Genomic DNA, 13,197 nt, shown 5'->3' with positions numbered 1-13,197 from the left:
GATAAAATTTTCAACTGCTTCCAGCAGCCACTATTTGCCCTTTCAGGTGCTGAAGGAGTTGAGACACTCGTGTCACTTCTGGAACAAGATGCCAACCTTCTCGTAGGTGCAACGTCTTACACTTGCAAGGACCAGATGAGAGACCAGCACCATGTATTCCCTAATTAGAGGAGTAGTCTTCAATTAATGACTAATTGGCCACAATCTGAAAGAATCAGAGGAAAAGGATAGGAGGCCATTGGTGCCAATGGTGGTTCAACGGCTTGTCAAGACTTTGCACGGTGCATGGAGACCATTCTGTCTGATGTGAAAGAAGTGGTTAGCTGTTTGAACATAACAGGATGGAGTCTCTGCTGACAGATAAACGTTTCAATGGCAGCTCACACATTTGCCTTTGGGACCTCCCTGATAGAATGGATGCTCAGTAAACTGGGAGATACTCATGTTAAAAATAAGGGCTAGCGTGTCAATGATAGCTACAGGTAGTGCTGTCCATGTCCTGGTTTGAGTTTCCAGTTGTGGCTGCAATGTAGAATGCTTATCCAACTATTAGAATAAGTCCAATCTGTACTTTCAGAACAGAAAGAGCGCAGCCAAGTCACCCGCCATATTTGAAGCTCTGGTGCCAATTTACATTTATAAAATGAGTGCAGCGTGATCCAATTTCTAGGCCATCAGCTTTCTTTCATTAAAGTGCATAACTTTCAGTTTACAGTGATTACAGAATTTACTCTAAGGATTTTCTCCACACACAAATGCGTACAAGAGGATACCTATCTACTTATTGGTGCCTTTTATTGCTCCATTTTCTACTCTACAATTAATGGTTCAGGCTTTTTGCACTGAACTCCTTTCCTCTGACGTACAATTGCAGTCTAATAAATAATATCAGGATCTGACACTGAAATTGGAGCGATATTTAACAGATTCTACCAAGGCAGGTGCACAAAGTCAGGAAATATATGAGCTCTCCACACCCAACTTGGGAAAAGGTGCCCTGAATGGTGGGATCCTCATTCTGGGATGGGGGGGCAGGGGGGAGTAGGATAAGGTGTGGGATTAAGTTGAATCATCCATCCCCAGAAACAGTTTGGAGGTAACACGGAGGCGGGATTTTCCGGCCACATTCACCCCAAGACCGAAAAATCCCGCCCGAGTTCAACGGACCTTTGCATGGTCCACCCCCTGTTACAATTCCCGTGGCGGGCGGGATGGGAAAATTCCACACAAGGACTGCCAAGTACCAAGGCAGTTTGGTTAAAAGGCTGGCCTCAGTTCTCTGGACTATGTCCTAGTTGCTTTATTCAGTTACTCAATATTAGGCCCTCTAGCCCTCACCCTCCCCACTCAGTCCCCATGCCCCACCCATGCCAACCTCATGCTGCCTCTCACTCGCAATGGCCCCATACCCTCCATGTCAACCAATGCCCCTCCTCTCAACCTCATAGCTCCTAATAACCTATATGCCAACTTAACACCAACTAGCATTGCAAACCCTCCCAGAATGTTGGGAGTCTATTGGAATTGGCATCAATATCCCAGTGGCCAAAGAAAGCGATCCTGGAGGTTGGAATGTACCTGCTTCTTTGTTTGCCAGTATCCAGCATATACACGTGTGTGATGACATAATCACGTACTGCAACGTCAGCAGCGAGGAGAGGGAGGGAAACAGGAGCAGGGGGTGCGGCGAAACTCTCTCTGTGGTTGCTTGGTCTGTGAAATCTTTAATGCAAGCAACTGACACTGCATTTGAGCATGTGTGGTGCCTGCAGTACCTCTCAGTACCTTGCTTGATGCTGGGTGGAAAAAGGTTGCAATAGGGAAAAATAGAATCATAGGAACTAGCAGCAGGAGTAGACCATTTGCCCCTTCGAGCCTGCTCTGCCATTCATTTTGATCATGGCTGATCATCAAATTCAATATTCTGATCCCATCTTCCCCCCTTCCCCTTTAGCCCCAAGAGCTATATAGAAAAGCTACAGCACAAACAGGCCCTTCGGCCCACAAGTTGCGCCGAACAATTTCCTTACCTTCTAGGCTCATCTATAACCCTCTATCTTACTAACCTCCATGAACCTATCCAAAAGTCTCTTAAAAGACTCAATCGAATCCGCTTCCACCACCACTACCGGCAGCCGATTCCACGCACCCACCACCCTCTGAGTGAAAAACGTACCCCTAACATCTCCTCTATACCTACTCCCCAGCACCCTAAACCTGTGGCCTCTCGTGACAACCATTTCAGCCCTGGGTAAAAGCCTCTGAGAATCAACCCTATCAATACCTCTCAACATCTTATACACCTCTATCAGGTCACCTCTCAGTTCTTCTAAGTTCTTCCACACATTTACCACCCTCTGGATGAAGAAATTTCTCCTCACCTCAGTTCTAAACTATCCTCAAACTATGACTCCTAGTTCTGAACTCCCCCACCATTAGGAACATTCTTTCTGATCTACCCAGTCTAACCCTGCTAGAATTTTATAAGTCTCTATGAGATCCCCTCTCACTCTTCTAAACTCCAGTGAATATAATCCTAACTGATTTAGTCTCTCCTCATATGACAGATCTGTCATCCCAGGAATCAGCCTGGTAAACCTTGGCTGCACTCCCTCTATAGCAAGGACATCTTCCCTCAGATAAGGACACCAAAACTGCATATAATATTCCAGGTGTGGCCTCACCAATGCCCTGTACAATTGCAGCAAAACATCCCTATCCCTATACTCAAATCCTCTCACTATGAAGGCCAAAATACCATCTGCCTTCTTTATTGCCTGTTGTACCTGCGTGCTTACTTTTAGCAACTGATTCACAAAGACATTATGGTCTCACTGAATATCCACCTCTCTATTTATACCCATTCAAGTAATAATCAAGTAATAATATGCTTCCAATTATTGATTCACCCATGATCAGAACTTAAGAAGGTCAAAACTCCCAAGTCCAGATAGATTGCACTGAAGTTATCCAAATAAACTAGGGAGAAAATAGTAGAAGCACGAGTATTGATATATAAAAACTCAACTAACATAGTATTCTTGAGGACTGAAGACAGCAAATGTAATGCCCTTCTTCAAAAAGAAAGGTAAAATGAACCTAGTGAACTATAGACCAGTTAGCAATAGGAAACATATTGAAATCTTTGCTTAAAGGTGAACATCAAAGTATATAAAAAATTGTCAGCACGGATTTCTAAATGAAAGGTCAACAAAAGTTGGTGATATCACATGAGTTGGAGTTCTACCCAAAGAATCCACTGCCAATCAGGTTTGAAAGCATAAAATGGAGCAACAAGTGGTAACTAAGTGACACCAATAAAAGCTTCAGGTAACCTCCACAACATTTATGGTAATGGGGTATTTCCTCAAAATATGCTTTCTCTATAAGCACCAAATACCTAATTCAAATAGTTTTCTTTCCCTAAACTTTCAGTTTAAATATTGTTATAGACACACATTCTAAAAAATACCTGAGGGACATGGAAAGCCCATTCTGTACTATAATAGCATTTAAACAAATAGCTTAGCTTTGTGCCCGTTAAGTTTTATTATCAAAAGAAGTAAAGACTAATTCATGCAACATGCAATTTCACAGAAAATATGGTTAATAACTTACAAAACTGGGAGATGGGAGCATCCAACTGGGGTACATTTCCTCCTTTGGCATTAAGTTTTTGGACTTGAGTTGGAGGAATAGGCTTGTGGGACTGACCAGTTGCACGGTACATTGCCTGAACCCAAAGGATGCGATCCTGTTCATCATCACTGGCAAAGATCACAGTGTCGCCTTCTTTGACTGCATTAAAGAATGCTCTCCCACCCTCCAAACCTAGACGATAAATTATTTAACAATTGTGAGAAGAGTATGCATTTGCACTCCTAAATCAGCAGACATTATTACAATAAATATATATTTGAAACAGTTCAGGAACTGCATTTGTCTAGATTCACATAGCTATTGTCGCTTTTGAGCCACTCGTCCCAAACTGATCTTTGCTCATAAACAAGGAGTCAAACATTCATGAAAACACTTCAAAAAAAATTGGAAATACTTTTAAAAAACCTAGTAATGGAATCCATTGTTTGAGATGCACTGAAATATATGGACAATGCTCCATATAGCAAGTTATATAAGTTTGTGTGACACATACAATGAATATTATCACTTGTTCAACAGACTTCAGTAACTGTGAAACACTTACTTAACATATTAGGGACCAAGAGATCTATGCCAATTTTGCAACCCTTTAATCTTTACATTACTATCTCTGATTTCTAATCACGATAAATGTTGCCGTTTTGCTCAGAATCTGAATAATACATTTGAAAAGCTTTGGTCCTTAAAGTCAGTGTCGTCTGAACTGCATGACATTAATGAAATGTTGAAAAGGGAACTCCGTGCAATTTTATCATTGGGACTCCCACTAATTTACCCACAGAATCATCTGAAATGTGCTCTCACCTACATGAAACATGACACTGTACCCAGTGGGGCCACTCCATTCCATTCTTTTCCTGGAGTCTGGACTGGATGGTATGTAACAAGTCAGTGCATACAGATTGGCAATTTGCTATTTAATATTCCTCAGGGTCGTGGCTTTTCGAAACAAAAGAAACAAATCAACAGGAGTGGGATGAGGAACTCCCTCCCTAACAGCATTGTGGGTGTACCTACACCACAGGGACTGCAGCTGCTCAAGAAGGCAGCTCACCACCACCTTCTCAATAGCAACTAGGAACGGGCAATAAATGTGACGCCAATATCCCATAAATGAATAATGCACAAAAAAGTGAGGGGGGGGTGTCAGGAAACAGGGAAAATGGGATAGGAATAAGGAAGTAACTCAGAGGAATTACTTCCGGGGGAGGTGGAGGCATTAATCGATTGTAGCGATGTGGCAAGACATAATGGAAAATAGAACAGAACTGGTAATTATATATTAAATAACCTCCCTCCCAGCTGTAGGCCGGTCTATAAGTTGTTTCATGGAGAAAAATAGGTGCCACAGTCCTCATCAGATTTTTTAAGCTGAGTTGCCCATTTTTCAAGTGGTTGGTAATTCAATTCTCCCCCATTATCTAATTACACTTGAAAACTTCGCAATTACTTTGATTTTTAAAAAAAATTACCGTAAGTTCTTGCAAAATCTTTTTGTTAGCTGTGGCTCAGTTGATGGCACTCTCATCTATGAGTCAGAAGGTTGTGGGGTCAAGTCCAAGACCAAGCCTTGAGCTGAAAATCTGGGAGGGCACACCAGTGCAGTACTTAGGGAGTGCTGCACTGTCAAAGATGCCATCTTGTGGGTGAGGGGTTAAACCAAAATCCTATCTACCCTCTCAGTTGGACAGAAAAGTCCCAGGGCACTATACTGAACAAGAGCAGCGGCATTAGCCCGTCCAAGCCAATATTAATCCCTCAATCAACATTACTCGAAAAGATTATCTGGTCATTATTGGGCAGCATGGTGGCACAGTGGGTAGCTCTGCTGCCTCACAGCACCAGGCATCAGGTTCAATTCCAGCCTCGGGTCACCGTCTGTGTGGAATTTGCCTATTCTCCCCATGTCTACGTGGGTTTTCTCCCGGTGTTCCGGTTTCCTCCCACACTCCAAAAATGTGCAGGTCAGGTTGATTGGTCATGCTAAATTGTCCCTTAATGTCAGGGGGATTAGCAGGGCAAATATGTGGGGTTAAGAGGACTAGGCCTGGGTGGAACTGTTGTCGGTGCAGGCTCGATGGGCCGAATGGCCTCCTTCTGCACTGTAGGGATTCTATGATTATTACATTGCTGTTTGTAGGAGCTTGCTATGCATAAATTGACTGCTGTATTTCCTACATGACAACAGTGACTATACTTCAAAAGTGTTTCATTGACTGTAAAGTGCTTTAGGAAAGACATTCTATAATTACAAATCTTTCTTTTTTTCCTTTGAAAACTACAGACTATCTGCAGTTAGTTCTTTTTGATGCAACAGTGCACAGATTACAGGCAATGTTGGAACTGAATAGAACCATGAATCAGCAGCTCCTAGCTTGATCACTTGGCACAGAAAGGTATGCGAGTGAACTAATTAGTTATATTAGAGATATTAAAGAATAAAACCATTGCTCAATAACGTTTTGTAAACATATATTTTGTTATTCAGTTTTATTTAGCACAGGTTTCCTCTCATTCTGATTTATTCTTGTTGCCCTGATTTTCTGCTCTTTCCTGTGTCCTGCATCAGACAAATGGGAGGCCAGCATGCTCACGGGCATCATCAACTAGTCTACTCTTAGCAATTAGCTGGCATATCAGTAGAGATTTGTTGAGTCGTTTTCTTTCCTTCAATTTATAATTTGGTTTCTGCCATTTGATTCCATTTTCCCTTAGCTGCATGGATGAGATCGGGCACTGGACCAGCCTATCCTGCACTGAGAGCCACTGATCCAAGGTGCTGCAATGCCCTTCTATATGACATACCTATACAACAGTTTTATTAACACCTAAAATGCATTGCATCAATACTTGTACAATTGCAACTGAATGAGATTAGTCTACGGAAAGCAGAAGTTGGTCCAACAGTCCCGTACTTTTTCATAGGCCAACCCATACACTTACTTTCTTCCAATACCACCCATTTCATCACCTCTAGAAAGGCATCAACATAATTCTTGAAACATTAATATTTTACAGAGAGAACAGATCTTCTGTGGCGCTTTGCATAAGTACATGGATATAGTGAAAAGGTGATATCTGAAGTGTGACAAATAACTGATGCTAACAAGAAATATCTGCCAGGTGTAAGAACTCTAATATATTGTTAGCTTATTTTTCCCATCGTGTTGCACACACGTGAGTAAAGATCAAATGTAATCTTGAAATGGAAGTGGAATTAAAGGGCAAGACATAATGACAACAGGGTGTGCGGATATTATTCGATCTGCATTTTAAAGTCATATGTTCTTTCCTCCTTTTTATAATATGCTTTGATTTGACATTGTGTATAGTTAAATGTCAAAGCTGCTTGCAATTTAGGAAGCAGAGTGCTTAACGATTTCATTGCAGGCCAATGAGCAAAATTGAAGTACTGTAGCATGGCCACTGGAGGGAGAATGTAATTACAGTATTCACAATTTTACACAGTTAATTTTCGTTATAAATGTGGACGTAAGAGTTTATGCTGGAAAAAGCTAACATGAAATTGGATAAATATGTGAGAGCAGGAAACAAAGTTTCAGAAACAGGAAAGGGCATGCACATGTAAGCATTTTATATATTGTAGATGAACAAAGTATGAGGTGAAAACAAATGTTACCGTACAAGATTTTCAGACCTTGTGTCAGCAAATATGTTGATGGGGTCAATGCACCTGGTCTAAAATGCCAATGCTTTTGCTTTTCATGGATTAAATTTGATTTACATTACACTGTTACAATGACAATTTGCATGCTGCAAAAACATCCCAAGGTGCGAATGGACACCAAGCAGTAGTTGGTGATGATTTTGTGGAGGAGACCAGGTGTAGTTAAAAAGATAAGCTTTACGGAGGACTTTGTATGTGGTAATAAGAGATAATAAGACTGAGTAGTAATTTGAGAAGGCTGAAATCTCTGTCACTGAATGTGCCATGGGAAGGAAAGGCAAAGATACGAAAGTCAGAAAATGAAGAATGTGGAATGATGTACACAGTTGGAGAGAGAACAGATGCAAAGTGGGGTGACAGTGTGGAGGGGATTGTAATTTTTAAATTTAGCTTGCTGAGTGCCGGTAAGTCGGTGGGGAAGAGAAGTTTCCAAGAGTGAGGTTGATAGTGGGGGCCTTCTATCAGGTGTTTTTACCAAAGGCAATAATCCATGATGGCAGATTACTGTCAAGGCAGACAAAATTAAAATCATGTGTAATAGCATGCTGGATGATTGCGGCTGCAAATATGAATAGGCCTTTTTCTAAAAAGTTATGGTGAAGATATGACGGAACAGTCAGTAAAAGCCAAAGAAAATCCACTTTCTATGCAGCTGTTTCATGTTACATTGCCTTCTCTAGATGTCAGTGTTGAATTGATTCAATAGCTGTGCACTGAAGCCTTTCACCTGGCTGTGGGTCAGTGTAATCCACTGTGTATCCATCCAGTTGCAGCAGTTCCTGAGGCTCAGCTTTTTTCTCCCGGTAACTGCACATTGCAAATGTATACTGGCTGACCTGAATAAATAAAGAGAAACGGATGAAAAATAATCTGTCTTTCCTTTAAACTTACCAAGCTTCATAACAAGATCTACAGATTTGCTGAAAATGTCACAGTACACGAATCTATGGCACCTTGTCAACTGTCAGCACATGTAGGGAAATGTGATGTATGTTGCCCATGATTTCCAAAACAATGGGTATCTTCTGGTGCAGGGTAAAGTTCCCCATTAATGGTATGTACTCAAAAAATTCCCACAAATTAGTTAGCTACTTCCTTAAGGTTAATGGAGCGCAAACATAAAACAGATGGGCTAAAATATATTTTAATTAACACAGGTACCCTGTAACAAAATATTTTTAAAATTAACTATTGAAACCCAGAAACCGTTATGATATTTCATCGCAATCATAGAATCCCTACGGTGCAGGAGAGGCCATTTGGCCCATCAAAAGTCTGTATCAACTCTCTGACAGAGCATCTTACCCATGCACTCTCCCCCGTCCTATCCCCATTACCCCGCACATTTACCATGGCTAATCCAACTAACCTATACATCCTTGGACGTCTATCTAAAGGGCAATTTACCACGGCTAATCCATCTAACCTACACATCTTTGGACAGTAAGGAGCAATTTAGCATGGCCAATCCACCTTACCCGCATATCTAGGGACACTAAGGGGCAATTTGGCATGGTCAGTCCACCTAACCTGCACATCTCTGGTTAATGGCAATGGTAAAACTGTATTGCTATTGTAGCAAATTTACATCATGGTACTAGTTCTGCCACCCCATACATGCGATGCATGTTGCCACTTTTAGCTGGTTTGTTTGGTGCCATGATCTGACCTTGTAAAAGAACTTATTTAATTGTGTTTACCTTTTGAAAAGTACAACTCATGTTCAAGAGCAATGAGCATAACAGGCAGGAGGAGTTGCTGGAAGAAATAACTTATAAGGGGAATGAAGAAAAGGATAAAGAATAGCCTTGTCGGTTAAACAAGGTTGTTTCTAGGGAAGCAGAATTAAAAAACGTCTTTGGACAAATTATCATAACAGACACGATAAAGATTCCCCTGAATATTAATCAGGTACTGCGTAATTATAATCAATGCAGAGTAATTGGTGCTGCTCTACTTCTAAATATAAACAGTATTGTGAATAAATGCTGAATCTCCTACTGGCTATTAAACTATATATTTACCCATGCTATGTAAAAGAATTATGTGGCAGAGGTGTCAACAATGTAGAGCTGCTCACCTTGTGAATTCTTTTGAAGATAGCACTTGTTAGGGCTCTGAACTAACCTGTGATGTTGTGCTGGGCTATGGTTTGTGCTGATATTTGTGCACTCTATCACTCAGTTCAGAAAATGTTAGGAGTGACATCCTGTCACAAACAATGTGAGTTGACCGCTGTGGTGCCAGTCATGTTTAAGCAATCCTTAAATCTCAGTCATCAGAGCAATTGTTGTCAGAACTGCTGTAAATGGCAGCTCTCACTCCCCTTAGTTTGCTTCTGGATAACACGATGAATTCAATGTCATGTTCTTGATGCAAGTTACTGAGCCGCAGGGTCTCTTTCAGGCTCCGTGAGCCTCAATACGCCTTCAGGACACCATCAGACTGCATCAGACCCCAGCCAGCATTTGGCAATGAAGTTTTGGATTGTCTGAAAGGAAAAGCTGTTAGAAAACATAGGATTCTCCAGGCTTCAGGCTAGGTGCTTACACAGCGTTCCACTGTTTAAAGATTTCAAAGGTGGAGAGATTATCTTCGACTGCAAATTAGGTTCTTTGGATTTCCTCATGGTTTTTGGGTGACCTCATTCTTTACGAATGCCATCTTAAGCTCAACAGCCTCAGTGACTACAACTAACTGTGTCAAGAACGTCTCAACACGTTAATTGCCAACCACTCCACATCACAGCCTTTGAATAATCTGTGAACAGCTGAAGCTATCATTTAGATATTTAGCAGAAAGGGTACAAGCCATCTTTAATGATGAGACTGCATCAGAATTTTGTATAACTTTGTTTCTAATGTTTAATAAGGACAATGAAATGCAGTCCTGTTGTACTGGGAGCAGTCTAGAATTCTATACAGCCAGTTGAATACCTGGTCTGATATCCCGGCTAGAATCATACATGGTAAAAGTACATATTGTTACTATACATGTTATCGGGATCAGTGATCCCTAGTTTTGAGGACAATTCATCCTTGCGGATGGCTTGGTTTAACTGCGGTGCCAGTGCTGGCTGTGAGTTTGCAGATAGCTTATGATCCCTTTCCTAACCTTACAGGCTCTTCCACAGTGAGGACCTCTGTCGTCAACCGGTAACGAAGGTGGTGGATTGTCGGCTTGAGCAGCTGTCCCATTTTCTGTCTCTCTCGTCATTTCTCTCTCAGTGGTTTCTCTTGTTGACTTAAAGTCTTGACACCATTTTTGATGATAAATTGTCATTTTGGTCACAATTGGGCATCTGCTTCTCGTGTGTTGATGTTAATAGAGCAAATCTTCATGGAGGCTTTGAGATTGTCTTTGAAATGTTTTCTTTGGTCCTTGTGTGAATGGGCTCCATGGTGCAGCTCTGGGTAGAGCACCTGCTTGGGCAGTCTGGGCTCAGGCATTCTCATGACATCTCAGCTGATGTGAACTTATCACGGCCTCTATATTTGACATTTCAGTTTCTTGAAGAATAATCTTATATATATAGATATACATATATGTATATGAACTATACATATATAGATCAAGTGGGATATAAAACATTTAATACACTTAATTTCATGCCACCTTTCCCAAACTTAGTGGTGAAGTCATATATCACCATTACAAAAACAAATTCTCACTTTCAAGGACAGCGGAGGCATGGGAACACCACCACCTGCAAGTTCCCCTCCCAGTCACTCACAATCCTGACTTGGAACTATGTTGCCTTTCTTTCACTGTTGGGGGATCTAAATCCTGGAATATCCTTCCCAGCAACATGGTATCTCATGGACCACAGGGTTCAATTAGGCAGCTCACTAATGCCTTCTCAAGGGAAATAGTGAAAAGGCAACAAAGGCTGGTCTTGCCAACGCCATCACATCCCACGAATGGCTATAGAAACATTGATCCACTTTCTCTCAAAAGAACTTACGCATTCTGATTCCATCACCTTTTCTAGCACAACACTCAATGCTCTAGCAGGGTTTCTGCATAAAAATGCTCCAATTTCTCCTTTCATACTTTCAGTTGATAATCTTAAATTTGTGTCCTTGAATGACTGACCACGGGAACTGTTTTCCTCTTTCACTTCATAAAACCCATCACAATTCTGAACACCTCTTTTAATCTCCTCTTAATTTTCATCAACAGCTGTTATCAGAAGGAACACTTCCCATGTTCTTCCAGTTGCATTGCAGCATCTCCTCCTATCAGCTTAATTCCAGATATCAGACAATTGAGAAGATAAATGACATTCCCTGACATTATCTGAATCTAAGGAAAGAAACAGCTTGCGCTTAAATAGTGCCTTTCATGATCTCAGTATTTCCCAAAGTGGTTCACCATCAATTAAGTACTTTTGAAGTGCAGACATGGTTGTAATAAAGGAAACCACTGCAGCCGATTGGCAGGGTTCTACAAATAGGAATGAGACATATGATCAGTTAATCTGTTTTTTAGTGATGCAGGCTAAGGGATGAATGTTGGTCAGAACATCAAGAGAATTCCTCAGATAAAAGCAAAATACTGCAGATGCTGGAATCTGAAACAAAAATCAGAAAATGCTGAGATTTTCCAGCATTTTCTGTTTTTGTTTGCAAGAGAATTCCTCAACCCTTCTTCAAATAATACTATGGGGTCTTTCACATCCACCTCGAAGGACAGGTTAGCTACATTTTAACACCTCATCAAAAAAGCAGCACCTCTGACAGTGCAGCACTCCCTCAGCATTGCACAGTAGCATCAGTCTAGATTATGTACTCAGATCTCTGAAGCAGGTCATATCTGCTATCTTTGAGCCAAGGCTAACATCAAGGAACTGTATACTGTATCACCTTTTGTTACTTTATGGAGGTGCAATTTTTAAAAAGATTTAAAAATTGCGATTCTCCAAATGTTTCACTGTATGTACCAAGAGATGGCACAGTGGTTAGCACTGCTGCTTCACAGTGGCAGGGACCCGGGTTCGATTCCCTGCCTAGGTCACTGTCTATGTGGAGTCTGCATGTTCTCCCTGTGTCTGCGTGGGTTTCCTCCGGCTGCTCCAGTTTCCTCCCACAGTTCGAAAGACGTGCTGGTTAGTTGCATTGGCCATGCTAAATTCTCCCTCAGTGTACCCGAACAGGCACCGGAGTGTGGCGACTAGGGGATTTTCACAGCAATTTCATTGCAGTGTTAATGTAAGCCTATTTGTGACGCTAATAAAAAAAGTGGTGTGGGACAGAGTCATATGGACTGGGGATACTCCATATTTTCAATCCTTTACTTTTGCTGAGTTAGCTTCTCTCAGGGGTGGTGGCAGTGAAGTGGTAGGGATCATGAGAAGTCAACAATTACATGGAAGTATTCAAGACCATCAAGGACAGATAATTGTTTTTTCCTGACCCAAGAACTGTAACTTTCTAACCGTTAATGTGAATCAGGACCAAAGGAAGCCAACTGCAAGACCAGCTACCTATTGGATGGTATGGAGGAAACAGCAATGGTGTCCTCCTTATCAATAACTAATTGCAAATTCTGCATGTGGTCAGCTAATGTCCTCCCACTTGGTTGTCAAACAAATTTTTCATATTAAGGAAAGATCTAAAATTATGTGATTGATATTCTGAAATATGACAGAGAATTCATTGGCATCCATGCCTCCTCATGTTCTTTTTAGTTCCTGGGATTTGGCTATGGGAAATGGCAGAATTTATTTCCTGTTGCAAAACCGGCTTATTCAACTGCTGTAGTCTTTGTAAAGAAGGTATTCCCTCAGCATTGTTAGCACGGGAGTTGATCATAGCTACGCTAACAACCAATTTAAGATGATCTGTCAC

At 41.3% G+C, this 13,197-nt stretch overlaps 1 protein-coding gene across 2 annotated transcripts in view; it reads right to left on the bottom strand.

Moving 5' to 3' along the window:
- cadpsa (Ca2+-dependent activator protein for secretion a) overlaps window positions 1–13,197 on the bottom strand; it is a 511,252-nt gene that overhangs the window by 180,203 nt on the left and 317,852 nt on the right. For both annotated transcript variants that reach the window (XM_078209519.1, XM_078209518.1), the window contains exons 10-11: window positions 8,076–8,184; window positions 3,619–3,831 (exon numbers count right to left, since the gene is read on the bottom strand). In XM_078209519.1, coding sequence (XP_078065645.1) covers window positions 3,619–3,831; window positions 8,076–8,184 — 322 coding nt within the window. The remainder of the gene's footprint in view (window positions 1–3,618; window positions 3,832–8,075; window positions 8,185–13,197) is intronic.

The sequence above is a fragment of the Mustelus asterias genome, chromosome 3 (assembly GCF_964213995.1).
Source record: "Mustelus asterias chromosome 3, sMusAst1.hap1.1, whole genome shotgun sequence".
In the NCBI taxonomy this organism is placed as follows: Eukaryota; Metazoa; Chordata; class Chondrichthyes; order Carcharhiniformes; family Triakidae; genus Mustelus; species Mustelus asterias.
This window is presented reverse-complemented; position numbering and strand designations above follow the sequence as displayed.